Genomic DNA, 22,805 nt, shown 5'->3' with positions numbered 1-22,805 from the left:
ACGCATTAATACACACTTGGCAAAGAAAAACTGAAGAAAAAACTGAATTCCTTTACAAAATTAAGAACTATTTTCTTTAAACCATCTCATAGTACATTACAGTATATATCATTACACAATCCCACTACGTGCATTTACAACAATGAAATATATTCAAAAATAAATCATGCATATGAGATGATAATTAAAAGACAACACATACAATAGAAAGGTCATCAATTTGGAACGATACAGTGACGGATTGGTTAGGGTTCGATCTTATCTTCAATAAGATCCATCCTCGATCAACATCAATATCCATTTGATCAATTTGTAAGGCTACGATTAAATTTATTCCACTATCGATATTCTGTACTCCATTGATAATGGTATCGATGTCCTGATCATCCTCATCAACATCACCATAATCGTCAATGGTAGGGTCATTCTCATGATCATGAGAAATGGCACGCTCATCCTCATTATCATGATCATCTCTTATTTCTTGATCATCGATCACAACATCTTCATTGGCATATTCGACATCATCTTCATTGCGGCTTGTTACATCCTCCATATGCTCCATATCAGTGAATGTATTATACATCACTTTTGGAACGTGGTGCAATAGGGATGACGTACCACCATTTAATGTCCTGCACCATTGGTAGATAGATAACCTACTCAAATACACATAGTACAGTAATTAATTAGCATATCAAAAGTCAAGGGGTATGCGAGCTTAGATATATATGTACATGAAACACATTAGTAAAAAAATGCATACCTGCTCACATTGTTGTGGCAATACAAGCCTATCTTTCTTTGTTTGCCAAAACTTTGTAGAGTCAATAGTTACATAGCCACTTGCATGGCGTTTTATCGTTGCATCAGGCCCTTTTTCCACCACGTTCATTTGCCATTTGACATCCAAAACATACACAAAGAAGCGACGAAAGTCAAGCCTAAATATGTCTTGGATTATGCCACAATAATCATCCATTTTTCCATTAGCTCCCTCAAAGCTACTAATGACACCGCAATCTTGTGTATTCCTCTTTTCATCAATTCTTTGTGTTCGAAAATGCTTGCCTTCACACCATATAGCATTGAACATAGTGCACTGGACCAAAATAGAAGCAGTATTTATGTAAGCAATGTGAATAAATACTAAAAGCAAATCACTTACAACTAATGCAAAACATTAGTTCTATGTACCTTTAACATGCATCCTCATGCATACTCCCATTCTTCCGCCTTGATATGCAGCCCCTCGTCGCTCTCTGCTCTCTCCATTTCCTCATGCAACCAATCAACATGGATATCATTCGGAAGTGTTGCTAGATGCTTAGGGTACGCCTTACGAGAGCCATGTTGCCTCCGAAAGAGAGCTCTTTCTGCTTGCCTTTTTGTCTTTGCATCCTCATATCTTGTAACCCATCTGCTCATCACATCACTATTAAGGATGAGATCATCAATCAATGTTCTGTCAATTACTTTACTCTGTCCTTTTCCTTGAGGCACAATAGAGGTCATCCTCAAGTCCTCTTCATTGCTCCATAGTCGTGGCAAAGAGCTGTCCACCTGACCAAGAAATTTTGAAATATATACAAGAGACTCTTGTATCAACCAACCCTCGGCCATGCTTCCTTCAGGCCTTGCACTTTGCCTCACAAAGTCTTTTAAGGTCTTCATGAAGCGCTCTAGGAAGAACATCCAACGTGCATGCACAATGCCACATAAAGCGATTTCGTCCACTAAATGCACAATGAGATGTAGTTGACTTGTGAGAATGGTTCGCGGAAAAGTCTCCTCTACCAAACAAACCACCTCCACTACCATAACTCATGCACGTTCATTTTGCAAGGTATAATGAAGGGTGATCTGACATGGGTTTTACATACCTCACAAGCTCGTACATCTTATAAATACATTTTTTCAAACTCTTATTTGCACAATGGTCGATGCTAGTAGGTAGTATAAACTGCACACATAAGAGCACATGTATGTATGGTTTATGGCATTACAAAATTTAATTTCAACGTACAAGACTTGGAAAACACTTACTTGAAGCATCTTGTGCCAATCGTGGGACTTCAACCCATATAGTTGCTCAACGTCTCTTTTCTTAGTGGTTGTAAAGGCTCCCTTCAATGATCTCATGCATCCAGTGGGAGTACGCAAAGTGGTGATGGCCTGCTTTACCTGCTTCTCCTCTTTCTTTGATATAATCCATGGTGCAGGTGGAAGATGAACGTGCCCACCCACCTCTCGTGGCCAAGCTTGACGCATACGTCTTGCGACCCGCAAGTCCTCATGTACGCTAACATTGTCTCGTTTACCAATAATATGTTCCCAAATACCAGATCCCACATTCTTGAAGATGTGCATGGGATCAAGAAGATGGTTGATCTTAAGATGGGTCCAATATGGTAGCCGTAAAAAAATGGAGTACCTACACAAGGGATTGTTCTATGTGACCTTTAATCCAATTAGAGACTACACAAAACAAGATTGAAAAAACATTACTATACCTGTTCATGCCATCTGGAGGAAGAATATTTGTAGACTCCCAAATACGCTTCCAATCTTTTGCACGAAGTGTTTGTGGAGGAATGTTACTCTTACTAGCAACATATTTAGGATGATCTGATGGGAGAAATCGATGATGATTATCGAATATGGTCTTACACAAACCGTCAGCATACTCATGTACTAACGAAGGGCCACAAACAGGACATGCATGTTTACCCGATGTTTTCAAACCTGTTAAAATATAAATAAAAGTTAGAATAATAAAGTCAATATGTATAATTAATATATATAGACAATAGTATTAGAGTAGGGAGGTAATTAGAATTCTTACCAGAACAATCGCTCTATCCTGGAAAGTCATGCATTGTCCACATCAACACTGCTTTAAGTCGAAGTGTCGAGAGGAGGGAGGCCTACTAATGTCCACCACCGCAACACCTCTCCATAGTTCCTCCAACTCATCAATCAACGGTTCAAGATAAACATCCATATGCTTCACTTTATGTTTCCCTGGAATTAGAAGGGATAACATAATATGTCCCTTCTTGATCGCCATTGATGGTGGAAGGTTGTAATTCACCAACACAACTGGCCACACGCTGTATGCGGTGCTTTTGAAACCAAATGGATTCACTCCATCCATACCTAGGCCAAGTCTCAAGTTTTTGGGCTCTGTTTTAAAGCTGGGCCACTCATCTTCCAAGCAGGAGTGTCTGCGGGAATTCTCCACATGCCATCATCCGATCGATGTGAGGAATGCCATGACATGAGCTCTGCTATGGATTTGCACTTGAACATGTGTTTGATGCGAGAAATTATAGGAAAGTGTCGCAAGAATTTACGAGGTACATCAAAACTCTTCATATCTGTTCTATACCTTGCTTCACCACAAGTGGGACAATGTCGAGCCTCCTTATGCGTCCCACGAAAGAGAATGCAATCATTGACGCATGCATGTATGCGATCATAATCCAATCCTCCAAGAGATGTCACATAGCGCCTCGCTATGTCTCTTGAGATGGGTAGTCTATTTCCCTTTGGAAGCATGTTTGATAATAGCCTGCATCCAATATCATCAATTATAATTAGTCTTAAATCCTAAACCTTAAACCACTAATTCAAATTTATAAGTTAGAATGCTTACTTCAATAATGCATCAAGACTTGCATTGCTCCATCCATAAACTATTTGTATATTGAGTAGTTCAAGTGAAGCACGTAAAATAGAGAATGTGCACCTTTCAAAAACCGGTGTCGATGAAGCCTTGTAAAGATGCTCTTGTTCCATATCATCATCGTCCATACCTTTGGGATCATCCTTAAAAAGATTTCGCACCATATCATCAAGCACTTCCTCTTCCATAACTTTGTGGGGTGCAGGGCTATTGTCATCCCTTTCCCACTCATCTCTGACAATAGATCTCGAAGCTCTAGCATCATCTCGTCGATGCTTTGCGTGCTCTCATCGCGCGTAGGGCACCATGTTAAGGTGTGGTACTGCATCCTGCTTCAATTAGAGTTTATATATTACAACTCTATTAATTTAATTTGGATACCATGAGTCATTTGAATACCATCAATTTACATCTACTCACCTCTAAACTTGTTTAATTCCATTCTCCATACATGGAGATGTGATTCAAGGTAATTCGACGTACTCGTACAATGCATCCTTGACATCGATTACACATACATTTGATCCGTTGTCCCAGCGATTACGATGACGCATTGTCTCATCTTCCCCAGAACTGCTTGAGGAGGTTGATGACATCCTATGCACAAACCAGAAAACACAAAATCATAATATGTTTTTAATGAAAGTATAAAAATCACGTGTATTAACGTGGCTATTTCCTAAAAATTGCATGTATTAACGCGGCTATTTTCTAAAAATCGCGTGTATTAACGCGGGTAATTCCTGCAAAATGCGTGTATAAATGCAGCTAAATTATCATACACGTGAACATACACGCGTTTATAAACGCGGCGATCTGTTTAAACTAAAAATAGCCCGCCTTCCCCAAATATAGATTTTGAACTAACAATACTGTTCTTTTTCGTTTTTGCCTCTTCCAACAGAAACAAAACCTAAGTGCAAGGAGGGAGAAGAGAAGGAGCACACATGGGAGGAAGCCGACCAAGAAAGAAGACTCACTTTTTCAGAGGTGAGTCAGTTTGTCCTTTGCCTTCCTCAGATTTGTTTATGCTATTTTCTCTTTGCTTTTTGGGTTTGTCTCCGTCCTTTTGCTTCTGTGCACATGATTTTGGGTGAACAATTCTGACAGGGGCGACAGTGGGCCTTTTATAAGGACACATTGTCGGAGGTCGGTTCCTTTCAAAATTTTTTTTGCTCAGGTCGCGTGTAGAAACGCGTGTAAAAGCGTGTATATCCTGTCTGCACAGTCTGTTCACGCGAATATACACACGTTTCTGGACGGGTGTATACACGCGTTTTTTGACGGGTGTATACACACGTTTCTGGACGGGTGTATACACAAGACTGCGTTTCCTGTTTCTATGGTTTGCAGGCTGATAGGTGACTTGAATGATGATATTTGTGTGAGTCAAGAGACAGCCCATGATGTACATGAGGATTATTTTTGCCGATTCTTTATGGATATTCGAGGTTCTTCATCCGATCCATTTGCATACAGCAATTGGCTAATGGAGATGCTAAATCATTTTAGGCGCCATCCTGGTCCAGTTGAGCTTACAGAGTACATGTATGCCCATCCCCCTCCTTCCATGCCTGGTGTCTATACCTCTACCGCGAGTATCCAGGGCACTCCAGTGCCGTCTATGCCTACGAGTCCGACGAGACGGCATGTAGCTTCTCCTCTTCCACGTCCACTGAGGAGACATACCTCGTCCCAGACACACTCATGCACACCCTCACAGCCACCATCACGTGCTCCCTCAGAGCCACCGTCACGTCAGGGCTCACAGCCACCATCACGTAGACAATCCCCCAGTCGTGACTCCACCCGCAGCAGCAGTAGGAAGAGTGGTAGTGGAGGATGCGGCGGGTGCTTTGGTGGGGGAGGTGGGGGAGGTACTAGGGCACGCGGTGAGAGAGGAGATAGAGGGAGAAGAGTTAGAGGAGACAGTTCGGAAGAGGAGGAGATGAGAGAGGTGGAGAGAGTGATCTGCTATGATGTGACGGAAAGGGGCGGGATAGTGATGGATGCGAGGGGGAGGGAGGTAATGGAGTACATGCGTGGGGTAGTATCAAACTTGTATAGAAATTGTTTTATTAAATTTAAAGATCAAAATAGCCGATTAGTTGGGGAGGTGATAGAGGCTGTACATAGTCGGTACCCCAATCCCCCACATGCTACATTCTCGGATGTATGGAGAAGGACGCGAATAAGGGAGATCTTAAGTAATAAAAGATCTCACCTTAAAAAACTCGCGTACGATGACCGGCTAAATGTAACTGCGGGTGGCTATCCTGCCGAGAAACCTGCCACTGCGCACAAACGCGAGTGGAAGGAGGCAAAGAAACGAGCAGAGGGTGGCATGAAGAGCAGGCAGCATGTGGAGGCACGACGGATCCAGATGGAGACCATTGGATCTTTGCATTTCGGATCTGGTGGCGTCGAGTCATGGGAGGCAGAGTTCGTAAGTATCTTGCCACTTTATTTGATTGTTTACTTAATTCATTGATTAATTCTATGATTGTTTTAATCTTACAAATTGTGTTGATTATGATACAGCGACGGGTTACGGGGAGGAAGCCCACAACCCACGATACTGCGTATGCTCGCCGGCATAGCAGACGTGACACGTGGGCCATCTTCAGAGCTGAGGGACGTATTCCGGACGCGCAGTTTGAGATAGCCATGAGACCATACGGTGGACAGGTACTTGAAAATTCTAAACGAATGATTTTGGTTTATTGAATTACATATATATATACTTATATACTATATATTACTTGAACAGGCACAAGCTGCTGATGATCCACCCGCCGCCACTGCAGAGGGTGGACGTGAGTACTGCTCATCGGACATTCCGACCGATGTGAGCTCATCTGAGCATGGAGGGAGCACGGAGTCATCATCTGGGTCTGAGTAGTACTCAGACTTATAGTATCACATTCCATATTGAGGATGTGGTTGTATATATTTTTTTTGTAAACTGAAGCCATGGGCTACTTTGAGATATGGACTCCCTTGTATATATGCGTAAAATTTTGATAGTAATATTGAATCGTGAATCGATAATATTACATTCATGTCTGTCTTGAATCGTGTATTGACAATGTATGCATTCATGTCGTTCTTGTCTTAATCTTCCTCGTGGATATGTTCTTCGTGGATGGTCTAATGCACCAAAAAAAAAAAATCCAGAGAGTGTTATTGGGTGCTGGAATGCTGGAACAGCATTCAGGCACCAAATAGCACTCTCTGGATTTTTTTTTTTGCTCTCTGTTCGCGTGTATAAACGCGTCAGAACTGCTAAAAGTCGCGTGTATATATGCAGATAATCTGTAAAGCATGCGTGTATAAACGCGTCAAACGTGAGAAATACGCGTGTATAAGCGCATCTAAATTAACAAAACGCGTGTATAGACGCTTGTATCAACGCGTCTAAATACATCTGAACTGACAGAACGCGTGTATACACCCGTGTATAAGCGCATCTGCGCAGTCTTATACACGCGCTTTTACACGTATGTCTCTGGCCGCGATGATACACGCGCTGATACACGGGCCCGCTACTTTTTTTCATAAGTCATTTTTAGCGGCTAGGAGCGCGGGTATGAGCCCGATCCCTTGTAGTGACTTTTACCTATAGAAAAAGTGTTAGCAAGTCCCCACTTCTCTTCTCTATATTATCTTAAGAAAAAGTTTCACAAAACTTCCATGTGACACTAATTTAGGAGAAGGAAGAAGATTGAAATAAAATTTGAATTTTGGAGGTGGTCTGTCCACTAGTAAATTCAACAATTTTTGTTTTGACTCTACGAGTGTGGCAAAGCGTAGGTGTGATCTAGCGCTATATATGCTACATCAATCAAGCAGAAAGTCAGACAATAAAGGGCGACCGTTAGTCTTTTGCCGTCAGGTTTCTTTGCCCACCGGCTGAAATGCTCGAAATATTAGATTGGAAATCGTCAAAATGGAGAAGAGTTCTGTTCACGCTAAGCGCGTTGACTTGCGAGTAGAGTTAAGACAAATTAGGAGGAGTGGGAAGTAAGAAACCGCCCTGAGGTGACTTTGGAACCTTAGAGCGCGTGCAGGAAGCAGTCTCGATACCGCCCTGAGGTGACTTTGGAAATTAAGAGAATTAAGAAACCGCCCTGAGGTGACTTTGGAACCTTAGAGCGCGTGTAGGGAAGCAGTCTCGATACGAAAGTGTAGAGATATCTCATCTGCAGGTATATAACTATAAAGCTGCGAGTAGTTCAGAGCCAGTGTTGTATAATTCCACACAGTTGGGAATCCGCAAAAGCTCGCTCTCTTCCTTCCCAAAAGCCTACTTGCTATCACTTACTTGCATGCATAGTACATATCCTCATCCCTAAGCTTCCTAGTGGGTTAGAAATACGCAATTATGGTATCTCAGCTGCGTTTCTCCCATCAGCGCCCAATCCATCTCTTGCCGCTGCTGCTACTTCTACAGGCTGTGCTGCTGAGTACGGTTGTTGTAAAGCGTGGGCAGGCGGCCCCTATTCGGGCGCCAGACCTACGCCAGTGCCAGCTTGCAAGCGATACGTCGCTGACCAATCCGCGGCAGACTGTGAAACTCAACTGCTGCCTTTCTGTGCCATCGCACAAAGCGGTGGACTTCTCCTTCGAGGCGTACCCTCCCGTGAGGAAGCATGTCCGCAGGCCCGCCCACCGAGCCAGCGAGGAGTACATAGCCAAGTACAACAAGGCCTACGAACTCATGAAAGCGTTGCCAGCTGACGATCCTCATAGCTTGGGGGCACAGGCTAATATCCATTGCGCCTTCTGCAACGGCGCCTACACGCAGGGTGGAGCTGCCGGTGACATGCCTTTGCAGATTCACTTCTCCTGGCTCTTTCTGCCTTGGCACCGCTGGTACCTCTACTTCCACGAGCGCATTCTGGGCAGCCTGCTCAACGACCCGGATTTCTCTCTGGTCTTCTGGAACTGGGACGACCAGCGAGATGGTGGCAACGTGATGCCGGCCATGTTCGTTCGCAATGGCACTGCGCTCTACGACGCCAAGCGCAACCAGGAAAACCTCCCTCCGACGCTGGTCAGGCTCAACGTGAATGACAACAGCACCAACAACTCCGTGGTGGTCAATGAGAACCTCAACGCCATGTACAAGGCAGTGGTCACGCCCAGCACGCCCGACCTCTTCATGGGGGGCGCGTACAGGTACTTCATGAACTGCGGCGCCTCGCAATATTCAATCATCTGATCATATAATCTCATGTTGTTGACTCATAAAACCATAGGATTAATACCGATCTAACCGCCCTGTTTCTTTATGCACAGACTTGGCATGAACCTTACCAGCTCCACAGTCCAGTTAGTGGCAGCGTCGAGTTCACCGTGCACGACGCCATCCACTATTGGACGGGCGACCCAAATATCAAGCCGCTGTCGGAGGACATGGGCACCTTTACCACTGCCGCCCGCGACCCCATCTTCTTTGCTCACCACAGCAACGTGGACAGGCTGTGGGATGTGTGGAGGTTCGATATCCCAGGCACCCGGCGAAAGGACCACTCCGATCCTGACTTCCTGGACGCGGAGTTTCTCTTCTACGACGAGAATGCGAATCTAGTCAAAGTGAAAGTCCGAGATGCCCTCGACAACCAGAAGCTGGGCGTGAGTTACGAAAAGGTGAGGACGGATGAGCAATGGCTGAACTACTCGCCGCTGCCGGTTTCTAACGGCAGCGCAGTAGCTGCCGCTGCCGCCAACGGTGTTCCGGAAATCGGAGCTTCGCCTCAAAACGGCACCGTTGACCTGGGAGATAAGCTCACGGCACTTGTGGAGCGGGCGCCCGGTAACAAACCTCGTCATAGAGAGGAAGTGCTGGTGATCCAGGGTGTGGATTTGACCAGGGATAGCTTCATGCAGCTGGTGGTGTTCGTCAACCTGCCGGATGCTAACGCCAACACCGACACAAGCAGCGCTGAGTACGTGGGCACCTTCAACATCATACCCTCGGCGAGCAAACACAACCACCTTTTCACCAACGTGAAATTCGAGATCGGAGATAACCTCAAGCGCATCGGCATACAGAATGACGACAAGCTGGTCATCACCATCGTGGTGAAGGGCCTAGAGAAAGTCACAATAAAGGGCTTGCAAATCCAATACGAGTAACCGTCACGATCGATGATGAGGACAAGCGCTTGTCATCACCACGGCCAGCAGAAAGTCAATCAAAAACGAGTATCGTCAGCTTTTTTATCATTTTTCAAGATTTGCTGCCGACATTTTGCTTACATGCTGCGCTTCTAAGCTAATCAGCGTCGCAATATGTGTATATGTATGAGGTGCATGAATTTAGATAGGTATATGTATATATGTAATTATATCAATAAGTATGATGTGGATCAAAAGACTTTGTAAATTAATATTTTTATGGACTAGATCTTTAAAAGATTTAAATTTATATTGTTGATCTTTCAAAGCTTGTTATTTATATGTAAGTACGTTCTTGGTCCTTTACAAAGCTCATAGTAAGTTCTTGGTCCTTTGCAAAGCTTGGACTACTTGTTCATTGTTCCGAAAAGCTCGGCAAAAAAAGCTCACAAAAAAATCCCCCCGTCTATCAGTGCCCTGAGGACATGTGAAGTGCTAATCCTACTCAAAAAAGCTAATGCATGTTGATAGCTTTATGCATTATGCCATATGCATAAGAGTTTTAAGTATTTATGTTTTTTCTGGATAGATGGCAAATAACTTGAGGCGCGATGTTACACGTGAAGGAGGAGTCGATATCCTAACAGTATCTGTAAGTATATATTAGCCTGAAATTATATCTTATCTTTTAATTAAAGAAGGTTATCTGAAATAACAACTTTCTAAAATGTTCATTTGTTTGTATGTCAATAGCTTGAAGCAGTAGACCACCCCCTTACACAAGATGAATATGATTTTGCATTACAATGGGGTTGAATGATGTGTGCCCCTTGATGCACTTTTTTGGTGGTGCAAGGCGTGTTCCTCTTTTGATGCCACCCCAACTTGCCTCAAGGCTAGCTCCTCTCTTGTGGATGCGCTTATAAGCGTCATCCCCATGGATGGCCTTCAACTCCTTTACACTCTATTTGAATTCCACAACATTGTTATAGCATTAGTGCATGCAAAGCTCTCTCACTCTTACGTGCGAATTCCACAACATTGTTATAGCATTAGTGCATGCAAATCTCTCTCACTCTTACGTGCCTTAAGACTACATCCTCTCTTGTGGATGCCCTAGTTATAAACATGAGCATGTAGCGTCTCCATGGATGGCCTCACTGGTTGCTTCAAATTGTTTTTTACACTCTATTTGAATTTCACCACATTATTAGAATATAGCATTAGTGACATGCAAAGCTCCCTCACTCTTACGTGCATCTTGTATGTGTGAATTTGTAAATGCTTACATGCATGCATATATGTTCATCTTGGACATGCATTAGAAATTCATCGATATGTAATTGTTATGTCAAAATTCAAACAATCTAGTGGCACAAAAAGGCGTTGTGTACTCGGGATCTCATGTGGAGCTAACTATAACTAAAGCATCCCCACCCAAAATTTGCATGAGGAGTACCTTTAGCGCCCTTCCATATTGGGAGCTTTTCTCTTGCACATAAGGGATAAATTTCCAAGCTAATGAGTCACCTAGGAGGGTGGGTTTCTTATCTTGGCATCCCCTCCTTAGTGAAAGCACTTGATTGCATTGCTACAGTACAGATAAAACCACTGCCAACTAAACAACATAGTTGGCCACAAACCAATCTTGACATCAATGACCACAAACTCTTTAGAGATGTGCACCTCAACACGAATTATCAACTTTCAACATAGCAACCTCAAAAACAATATCACTTTAACAGAGCTCCGATATGCACCAACACAAGTTTGAGGGAACACCAAGGCACACACAAACTACATAATCCACAGCTTCAACACAACACCGATATGCAACAACACAAGTTTGAGGGAACATCAAGGCACATACAAACTACATAATCCAGCTTCAACACAGCACTGATATGCAACAACCCAAGTTTCAAGGCAGACACAAAGTACATAGATTGTGAGTAGATAAAAGGGGCCAACCATGACACCAATGTTATTTTCAATATTAGTATACAATAAAGGGCGGTTACTATTTTGCCATTAGGTTCCAGCTAAAATGCTCAAATATATATTAGATGTGTACATTTGAAAATTGTCAAAATGTGTTGGAATTTTTCACATTATTTGGAATTTATGGATTTATTTGATGGATATTTATTTTATGTGCAAGCAAGACTGATCACCTCTAACTTGTCACATATTTTGAGCTTAATGTCAATGCAAATCTGTGGTGGCAAGGTTAGTGTGTGGGATGTGCATGGATCCATTGGGCTTACTTCGACGGAAATCTATTGACGCATGGTGCGTGGTGATTATTTATTCGATAGTGGTAGTGATATTTTATGTGCACAATAGTGTGCAACATTTTGTAGATCTATTTAATGAGTGAACCTTAGAATGTTTACACTTTTATATTTAGGCTTACGCAAGCCCAATGTGGAGACCCATATTTTTGTCTCTTGCTTTTTATACAAGGAAATATATTTAAATACACCATGAAGAGGACGTGAGCCACTCTCATGGTGGGGGAGATTTAACCCATTCTTGTGTCGAGTGCATAGCTTTCTTTTATTTTTAAGCTTGTATATTTCTTTCAAGTTGATTTTTTAATAGAGAGCCAACCATGAGCTTCCAATATTGGTATCAGAGCCATAAAGCCAAGGAACACAAAGAATTGTGCAGTGTACTTTTCTTGTTAGAAATTTAAAAAAAAGGTTGTGTATTGGTCACCCAAATGAGTCAAGACTGAAGTCCTTTGCGTGAAGATGAGAGCCGCCGGCAACGGAACCCGAGAGTGACACCAGTTGTCAAAGTGCTGCGTATCTATTGTCTATAGTGCACACTACTAAAGTGGACAGCGCACCAGCCACTGGAAAGCAAAGAATACCGACAATTAGTAAGTACACCTAGCACCGCCACGTGACAACGACAAAAGGATAAGGAGCTTGTAGTATAGCCGACTGTAAGCACCGGCAACAAGCCCAACCACTGGCAACAACAGGAACAACAACCCCAACCACTGGTAAGAACACCGACAACAAGCACCGGCATCAGAGCAGGCAAATGAACATTTTTTTGTGGTTTAGTGGTGGGGGCCCTCATTCAATACTTTTGCAAGCTTGAAACACCACACCCTTATTCAATCGATGTATCCACTAGTTGATTCTAAAGTAGGAATTTTTTTTTTAATTTAGTTTAGTTCTAGTGTTTCTCTTTTTTTTTTAACGACCCTCATTCCAACCTATGTATCCACTAGTTATTAAATAGGGACTTTTTCTCTTTATATTTAGTTTGGATCTAGTGACTAGCTCAAGACACTTAATGATCTCATATTTGTACTTAGTTTGATGTCATTTTGGACTCTCGCAAACGTTTAAAAAGCTTCTCTCTCTTCTTTTGGAACTTTGAAATTCAAGCTCCCACAATGAGTTCCCGTTATTAGTTACACCTTAGAAACTACTCATACTACTTGTATATGTGATTTCCATTAATCATCACCAAAAGCATCATAAAAAGCATGTAGGTGATGGATTCAAGAATAAAACATTGAATGATGTGTGCCCCTTGATGCACTTTATTGGTGGTGCAAGGTGTGTTCCTCTTTTGATGCCACCCCAACTTGCCTCAAGGCTAGCTCTTCTCCTGTGGGTAGATGCGCTTATAAACGTCATCTCCATGGATGGCCTTCAACTCCATTACACTCTATTTGAATTCCACAACATTGTTATAGCATTAGTGCATGCAAAGCTCCCTCACTCTTATGTGTCTTAAGACTACATCCTCTCTTGTGGATGTCCTAGTTATAAACATGAGCATGTAGCGTCTCCATGGATGGCCTCACTGGTTGCTTCAAATCGTTTTTTACACTCTATTTGAATTTCACCACATTATTAGAATATAGCATTAGTGACATGCACAAAGCTCCCTCACTCTTACGTGCATCTTGTATGTGTGAATTTGTAAATGCTTACATGCATGCATATATGTTCATCTTGGACATGTATGAGAAATTCATCCATATATCTATTGTCTACAGTGCACACTACTAAAGTGGATAGCGCACCGGCCACCGGAAAGCAAAGAATACCGATAATTAGCAAGTACACCTAGCACCGCCAGCACATAGGCGACATCGACAGGAGCTTGTAGTATAGCCAACTGCAAGCACCAACCATTGGCAACAGCACTGACAAGAAGCACCGACAACAACCCTAACCACCGGTAAGAACACTGACAGCAAGCATCGACAGCAGCAGCGACGAGCGACAACGAGATCGAACTCCAGCGGCGGCGGACAGACGGGCAGTGCACACATTAGGAATTTTTTGAGGTCATTTTTGGGCCTTGTAAGGAAGTTTGACCGGAATATTCCAACCAAAAAGGGGCACTGAATAAATTTTTTACAAACGAACTCCAAATTTGTCGGACCTCACACATTTAGATTCTACTCTTCAAAAGCTATCCATTGATATATAACACGATAGGGTTCGGAGAAGGGACAAGATAGATACCAAGAAGATTCCTTTTTGCCTAGGAAATTTTGTCGGACCTCACATATTTAGATTCTACTCTTCAAAAGCTATCCATTGATATATAACACGATAGGGTTCGGACAAGGGACAAGATAGATACCTAGAAGATTCCTTTTTGCCTAGGGAAGATTCACGTAACGTGAATCTTCCCTAGGCAAAAAGGAATCTTCTAGGTATCTATCTTGTCCCTTGTCCGAACCCTATCGTGTTATATATCAATGGATAGCTTTTGAAGAGTAGAATCTAAATATGTGAGGTCCGACAAATTTGGAATTCGTTTGCAAAAAGTTTATCCGGTGCCCCTTTTTGGAGGGAATATTCCGATCAAACTTCCTTACAAGGCCCAAAAAAAAATTCCTAATGTTGGGACTGGTGACTCTACCTCCCCACACACAAACATGGGTGTCTCCTAAGAGACAAAGGCAAGTTCATTCTATTCTCCCCTTTATACTTGGCTCCTTCTCTACATTCGATGCTATATGGGATTATTGAGGGGCTAAGTGGCGCTTTGTGGTGAGCCCGTGGGAGGAGAAGAAGAAACTAAGAGAATAAAGGAGAAGAAGAAAGAAGAAAAGGAGATAGAGAAGAGAAGAGGGTAAAAGGAGAAGGAGGAGAGATAGAGAGGTAGAAAAAAAATATAAATATAAATAAAAATTATATATATATATATATTCAACATTGAATCAACAGATTTATTTTTTTAACTAGCCTTCCTTCACATAGTTTTGCCTGGATTTTTTATTAGCAAAATTCAAATCAACTTCTAGCCTTAGTGCAAGGGTTTCTTATGCTTAAGCGTTATGCTTTATGCATAATGCTCATGCATGCTTTATGCATAAGGCCTTATGCTTAAGCTCTATGCTTTATGCATAAGCCTAATGCCTTATGCTTTAAGCCTTCATGCTTTAAGCATTATGCATATGCTTTAAGCCCATGCATAAGCCTTATGCTTAAGCTTTATGCATAAAGCTTAAGCCTTATGCTTTAAGCTTTATGCCTTATTCTTTAAGCTTTATGCATAAGCTTTATGCTTAAGGCCTTATGCTTAAGCTTTATGCCTTATGCATGAGCTTTATGCATAAAGGTTACGCACAAGCTTTATGCATAAGCCTTATGCTTTAAGCTTTACGCATAAAGCTTATGCATAAGTCTTATGCTTTAAGGTTTATGCATATGCTTTAAGCCCATGCATAAGCCTTAATGCTAAGCTTTATGCATAAGCTTGATACTTTAAGCTTTAAGCCTTATGCATAAGCTTATATTTTTTAATATTTGATTACTAATCTTTTGTATGTATGCATTAATAGTCTTCTTAATATTTCCTTGGTTTGTATGTATACAGTACTAATCTTTTGCTCACCCTTTTGTTGGTTTTGTAGGTCCTCTAATCCTCTCTTTCAACATCACGAAAAACAGGTAAGTGCTTTCATATCTTTCCTCTCTTTCCTCTATTGTTATTGCACCCTTGGGTGCTCGGGATTTGTTTTGTAGGTTTACCTATAAGCTTTATGCATAATACTCATGCGTAAGCTTTATGCTTTATGTTGAAGGCTTTATGCTTAAGCTTTATGCCTTATGCTTTATGCATAAGCCTCATGTTAAGCTTTAAGGCCTCATACAAAAGCTTTATGCATAAGGCCTCATGCATAACTTGATGCATAAGGCCTCATGCATACTCTTATGTATAAATTTTTATGAATAAGGCCTCATGCATAAAGCTTTATGCATAAGTACTCATGCTTAAGGCCTTATGCATAGTGCTTTATGCATAAGGCCTCATGCTTAAGGCCTCATGCATAAGGCCTCATGCTTAAGGCCTTAAAAAGCTTTATGCATAAGGCCTCATGCTTAAGGCCTTAGGCATAAGTTTTATGCATAAGGCCTAATGCATAATGGTTTATGCAAGGCTAGCGTAACAGCTTGCATAAGGCTTGCATAATGCATAGTACCGGGAATGAGATGATTCCCGGCTTGCATAATGGCTTACATTCTTTCTTAATGAGATGATTCCCAGGGTCAATTGACTTAAAGAGCCGGGAAGTCTTTATTTTATGATATTTTTTTAATATTTTCTTTGTATAGATGTGGCATGGGTCCTCGTCCTCTTGTCCCACAGACCCACAAGTTGAGGCTCTCATCGAGTCTCAACGATGATTTACTAGGGAGGTAGAGGGCATATTTGGCTATACTCCCATCCTCGAGAAATTGGCAGCCTATGCAACAGGCACCCCTTTACCATCAGGTCTGCTACCCACAGCCCAACAGAGTCTCTTGCCAGGCACTTTACCCTTGCTAGGTGTGAGGTGAAAAAAAGAAGAAAGAACCTGCCTCTATAGCTCTTCCACCTCCCAAACTTGGAAAAACTACCACGAACGGGGCACCACCAGCCACCGGCTGGAACACTCTCTCAACATTCCCCACCCACCCACACCATAAGACAGCTCAGAACCATGAAGGACAGATGATCATTCAACAAAAAACATATACAGCATCAACCATGTACAAACACAGCAAATACACCAAAGACCAGGACTCTGGCCAGGATTTACTGCCAAGGGAATACACCCTTGCGTCTGACGACCAAGCCTCTGTCTCCCGGTCCCTGTAATCTCCAGAGGGCACCCACACCAGCAACCCTTCTTCACTTCCTCTGTAGCCTGGCTACTCTCTGTCTGCTGCTACCTGCCAATTGTCGTAGGCGAGCCCCACTGTCTCCAGTCCACACATCAGCACCACTTCTGCATCCAACACACACAAAAACTCAAGGCTCCCTCTCTGGTCAGCATCCACGCACTGCCTGCAATCACCGCCCACACAAGACCAGCTACTCTCTCCAGAAGGCACCCACACCAGCTAACCTTCACTCAGCAACTCCCATTCTCTGTATGTCGTGACCAGCAGCTTCACCAACCACCAGAGCCTCTGCATAATCCTCAACACCACAACCCACTGCTCACCGCAGCATCCCAGATACCTAGCCCAAGCCACATCTCATGTACCCTTCCTCACAGCAGCCCTCTCTGCTGCTCCAATCAGATGCCCACACTAGACATCACCCAAGAGACCTGCAGCCTCTTTCTCTGTTCACCCGGCTGTACTCCAGCCCACTTATAACCAACACACAAGGCCCCTACCAGCCTCTGTATTTTCCTTTATCCGGCGGCTAGTTCACTTTGGTTCTCTTCGCATATATGGCTGCACTCCAGCCCTTCACACGTGGACTGTTCCACGTTGGTCTCCAAACGCCTGTCTGGCACACGGCGGCCCTCTTCATTTTTTACATGCCCACCCAGTTGTCTCCACCTTAGCTGCACATCAACCAGGGGGCCTTCTCACCTTTCTTTACAAACACTTCATCAGGTCGCCAGCCTTTACCTCCTCTTTGTTGCTCCAGTTACCAGGCGGACCTACTGCTACAGCCACTTCGCAAGGCCACTTCACTTTCCGCAGCTGCAGTCCTCCGCAACTTTCACAAGGTGGCCTTCTTCTCTTTTCTACAGCGCTTCGGCCAGTGCTACCCGCTACTGGACCCCTCGCTCCCCTGTCTGCTCTGCTGCGGAGAGTCCCTGTTGCGCCTCACCAGGCTCTTCTTGTCGCCAAGACCAGCAGCTTCACCACACGGCTTTCCTTCCTTTTAACACCACTCGGCTGCGCCTCTCTACAGACCTGCGACTGCTCCAGCCCTTGTACTTTGACGCCGGCACTTCACACACACAGCAGCCGCTCGGCTCTCCCCTCTCACGGCCCTTCCTCTTGTGCTGGCAGCCGGTCCCCCAGTCGACCAGCAGCCCACGCCTGCAGCTATCCCAGCAGCCCTCACTAGGCGCCTCCCTTCAGCAAGCTTTGTAGCTATGCTCCAGAGGGTCCCCTCGTCTGCGCCAGCCAGCCCTCTCAGTCACCTTCTGTGTCTGCAGCAAGCGCCGGCGGCTCCTTTTCGTCCAGCCAGCACACACACCAGAGCCTCGTCTCTAGTGCTCTTCGCCTGGGAAGCCCCTTGAAAACAACACCGACGGCCCTTTTCTCTCTCCGCCTCGCTTCTGGAAAGTGGCCCTCCCTCTGCACATTTCCGCCACCTTCTAGACGTCAAGGTGGCCGTTTTCCATGCCTTCACGTGGCCTTTTAAATTGGCTATATTACATATTTAATATTTTTCTAAAAAACCTCCAAACCACATAATTATGGCCACACACAAATGCTAAAAGAGCCTCTTTCTCCTTTCTTTTCCAGAAAATACGGTGCCCGCTCAGCTTCCAGATATATGTGAGAGTACTTGCCCGTTGTCTTCATCAGCATCCACTTACTAATCATGACCACTTCCAGTCGGTGCTCTGCTTTTAGCAACCACCGGTACACCACATTATTGCCATAAAACTTCAGATCACCGGCATCTGCTTCGGAAAATAAACACGTGCATATTCCAGCTCACAACAAAACCACCCAGCCTGTACACTTGCCAGGGCATTCAGGGCAAATTTTATTCACACACCACACGCACCATATGTACACTGACCAAAAACACCTTTCAGATTTTAGCCTGACATACTTTGCCCAACCCCTAGCCTGCTGAATCATTTATGATCAGCAGAAAGCATATAACCATGTTTTCCTTCGATGACCACGTTTCCCTCCATCAATTCTCTGAGCATCATACAGTGTAATCAATACATCTCTGTTCCAGGTGATCCAAGAAACACCGTCATCTTCCACAGGCATAATCTTCCATCCCACATCCCATAACATAACACCATAACCTCTCGAAACAAAGCTTCTGACATACACACCATCCTGCCTCATCTCAATTCCAAAATCCCTGATACGATCAGCACCAATATCGGAGAACCAGTGCAGCAACTCCTGCTGGGGGTAAAAATTGATGAAAGCTTCATCAAAAAAGACCTGTTGTACCATAACACTTTCCTGTCCATCCATATAAGAAGCCTCACCATCAAAACCAGCTACCACAGGCAAAACAAACTCCTCTTCAATAGGCATCATTGCCAAAGCATCCACCTCAGTTCCTGTATCCTCATCTTCATCAAGACCACCAAGAAATTCATCCATAACAGCATCCCTCTCATCCATAACCGCAGCATCATTCAAAGTCTTCTGGTGTTTCTCTTCTTTCATAGCCTCAATTCTGATCATGGCTTTCTTAATATTCATGCACATCTCATCATCCAGTTCCAACTCCGGCTCATCATCCTGTAGACTGTCTATATCCCACTCATCCCACGCAGGTTCATTATCCAAAGACTTAAAAGCAAGCTCTTTCACATCACAGGCATACCTTTGTTCAGAATCCACTTGTACCTCCTCGCATTCCTCATGTATGGCCTCTTCTTGTTCAGCAACTTCATCACCAAGCACTTCTCCATCAATAACCACGGCATCCATCTTTGCATCCTCCTCACTCGATGAAGTATCCTCTGTTTCCTCACTAGTAGTGGTGCTAGTCGTGTCATCACTCGAATCAGCTTCACTTTCCTCTTCATCACTGACAGGCTTCTGGTTATCCATATTAAATTGCTTCTTATCCCCTCTCCTGTCATATAAAGTAATGACCCCTTTCCTCCAGTCCTGAACAGCTTTTACCGCTCTCAGCCATGGTCTTCCCAGAATAATGGGGAATGCACCCATTCCTGCAGGCATAACATGACAATCCACAAGCACCTTCACATCAAAAGCTTCCAATTCTAATTCCTTAACCATACCTAAGCATTTGACCTTCTGATGATTTGCCAACCGAATTCGAAATCCAGACGCTTCAGCAAAATTAAGACCAAGCCTCTCCACAGCTGCCAATGTGATCACACAAATCTGTGCTCCACCATCTATGTATGCCTCTCCCAGATTCTTCCCTTTGTACCACACATTCACCACAGGACATATGTCAGGTAACTCCTGAACAGATAGAACAGTCACTATCCCTTTAGCCGGCTCCTTCTCTCTCGGGTTCACAAGTCTTTTCCACTGACGCTTCAAATTGGGAGCTCACTCTATCAATTGCCCAAAAGTAATGTTAGCCTTCCTTCGAGCCATGTCCTTCTGCAAGCTATAACTATCCTGCCCACCCCCTAGTGGAAAATCAGTTACCTGAAACTTCCTACGAGACCTCCTCTTCTGCTTGACCTTCACATCCTCTCCTTCCTTTACTTTCCCTTTCTTCTTGCTGGGTCCTGCAGCATCCTTGCTTTCCCTTTCCTGTGGCATCCGTTTTCCTAAAGGCATCACATCTGCTTCTGCTTCCTTCGTCTTCTCAAGGGTGACTACATCTATCACCTTAGTTTTTCCTTTCTCCTCAGCTGTGATTCCACTCGGACCTGCTTGATCCCTGATATCAATACCATAATCATTTGACCTATCCGGTAACTGTGAAGGTAGTGGGTACATGTCACCACCCATACGCTGAGGCTTATCACAATCTGTACTCAGATGACCAAGTTCACCACAGTTCCAGCATGTAGGGATGAAATGACGGCCCCTACCGCGACCACGTCCATATCCTGCTTGTCCATCTCCCCCTTCAGGATTATTACCTCGGCCTCTACCACGTCCACCACCTGTACTTCCCATTAAATTTAGGCTCAAATTCTTCATAAGATCAACCATCTGCTTCATATCCTGCCGCAATCCCTCATCAGAACCTGCAGGAACCATAGGTACTCCCTGACTAGCTTGTGGCACCATCTGCATAGCTTGACCTTCAGTGGGCTTCATCCTCTCGATCACTGCATTCATGGGTGTAGCCTCCACTCTCCGAATCTCCGGCTGTGCTACAACTGGAATCATCCCCAGCTGATTCATCCGCTGCAATTTCCAATCTTTTGACTTAGCAATCTCCACCGCATCCTCAAAAGACCTGGGCTTCTTCAATTCCACTTTCCAGCGAATACTCCTTTTAAGTCCAGCTACAAACTTGTTCTTCTTCATCATATCAGGCGGTACCTGGTCTTCTCCCAAAGCCCTGCATAGAGTCTCCCATAGCAAAGAAAATTTCTTCATATAATCATCTATTGATTCAAACTCACCTTGTGTCAGAGCTTGCACCTCATGCCAAACTTTGTCGGGGTCTTCCACTTTCTTGAACCTGTTGCTGAGTGCTGTCTTCAATCCATCCTCAGTCATCTCAATGCGTGGAACAGCATCCCTCAACGACTCCTCATAAGCCCTGTACCAGGTCCTTGCATCCCCTTTCAAACAGATGCTCAATAGCCGCAACACCTGTATCTGTTCACTGATATGGTTGCTTATGCATGCAACCTCCATCCTTTCCAAGAAGTCTGCCACATCCTCATTCGGACCACCATAAAACTCTGGATAAGACATCATCTTGATCCCAAACTTCACTTCCAATCCCAAGCAAAAACCCAAAAACACCTTCCTTCAATCTCTCACTCTGGGGCATACACCCTCGTAAGAGAAATCCCTGTGCCACACCTCAGTCACACAATGCCTGAGCAACTCCTCAGTGGGACAACGTCTTGAGAAATCCTCAGTGGGGGCACCAGAAGGATGTGAGGTGAAAAAAAGAAGAAAGAACCTGCCTCTATAGCTCTTCCACCTCCCAAACTTGGAAAAACTACCACGAACGGGGCACCACCAGCCACCGGCTGGAACACTCTCTCAACATTCGCCACCCACCCACACCGTAAGACAGCTCAGAACCATGAAGGACAAATGATCATTCAACAAAAAACATATACAGCATCAACCATGTACAAACACAGCAAATACACCAAAGACCAGGACTCTGGCCAGGATTTACTGCCAAGGGAATACACCCTTGCGTCTGACGACCAAGCCTCTGTCTCCCGGTCCCTGTAATCTCTAGAGGGCGCCCACACCAGCAACCCTTCTTCACTTCCTCTGTAGCCTGGCTACTCTCTGTCTGCTGCTACCTGCCAATTGTCGTAGGCGAGCCCCACTGTCTCCAGCCCACACATCAGCACCACTTCTGCATCCAACACACACAAAAACTCAAGGCTCCCTCTCTGGTCAGCATCCACGCACTGCCTGCAATCACCGCCCACACAAGACTAGCTACTCTCTCCAGAAGGCGCCCACACCAGCTAACCTTCACTCAGTAGCTCCCATTCTCTGTATGTCGTGACCAGCAGCTTCACCAACCACCAGAGCCTCTGCACAATCCTCAACACCACAACCCACTGCTCACCGCAGCATCCCAGATACCTAGCCCAAGCCACATCTGTTACACAGATGCCAACTTGGAAGGCATGTGGAGAGATAATACAAAGAACATTGATCTACGGATAGATGGTAGGATGTACCCAATGGATCCTTTGTCGGCTGCTCCACTCCCTTTCAAAATGTTACTTCATTTCTACATTTTTTGGGTGATCGAGTCAATGGTCTTCTTGGATACTATTGAAGGATACATTTCTTAGTTGGAGGTGAAGCCTAGACAAGGTTAGGAGTAGAGAATCTAATTCTACTGAGTCAATTAATAATAA

General features: G+C 44.1%; 1 protein-coding gene across 1 annotated transcript; it reads left to right on the top strand.

Annotated features, from left to right (window-relative positions):
* The first annotated feature begins 7,920 nt into the window (after nt 1-7,920).
* On the top strand, nt 7,921-10,090 carry LOC147610966 (polyphenol oxidase I, chloroplastic-like). Its single transcript, XM_086785125.1, has 2 exons — nt 7,921-8,869; nt 8,950-10,090. The coding sequence occupies exons 1-2, from the start codon at nt 8,073-8,075 to the stop codon at nt 9,827-9,829; spliced, it is 1,677 nt and encodes a 558-aa protein (XP_086641251.1). The 5' UTR covers nt 7,921-8,072; the 3' UTR covers nt 9,830-10,090.
* Nucleotides 10,091-22,805: the final 12,715 nt, after the last annotated feature.

Source organism: Cibotium barometz, chromosome 48, assembly GCF_041138505.1.
Source record: "Cibotium barometz isolate CiBa-2024 chromosome 48, ASM4113850v1, whole genome shotgun sequence".
Lineage (NCBI taxonomy): Eukaryota > Viridiplantae > Streptophyta > Polypodiopsida > Cyatheales > Cibotiaceae > Cibotium > Cibotium barometz.
The sequence above is the reverse complement of the archived record's forward strand: the minus strand, read 5'-3'. Positions and strand labels throughout refer to the sequence as shown.

What these genes read in the sequence shown, in the direction of transcription:
- LOC147610966 (XM_086785125.1), top strand. Translation starts at nt 8,073, where the DNA reads ATGGTATCTCAGCTGCGTTTCTCCCATCAGCGCCCAATCCATCTCTTG. An exon ending in TTCATGGGGGGCGCGTACAG is followed by an intron (nt 8,870 to 8,949) that starts GTACTTCATGAA and finishes ATAAAACCATAG; the next exon opens with GATTAATACCGATCTAACCG.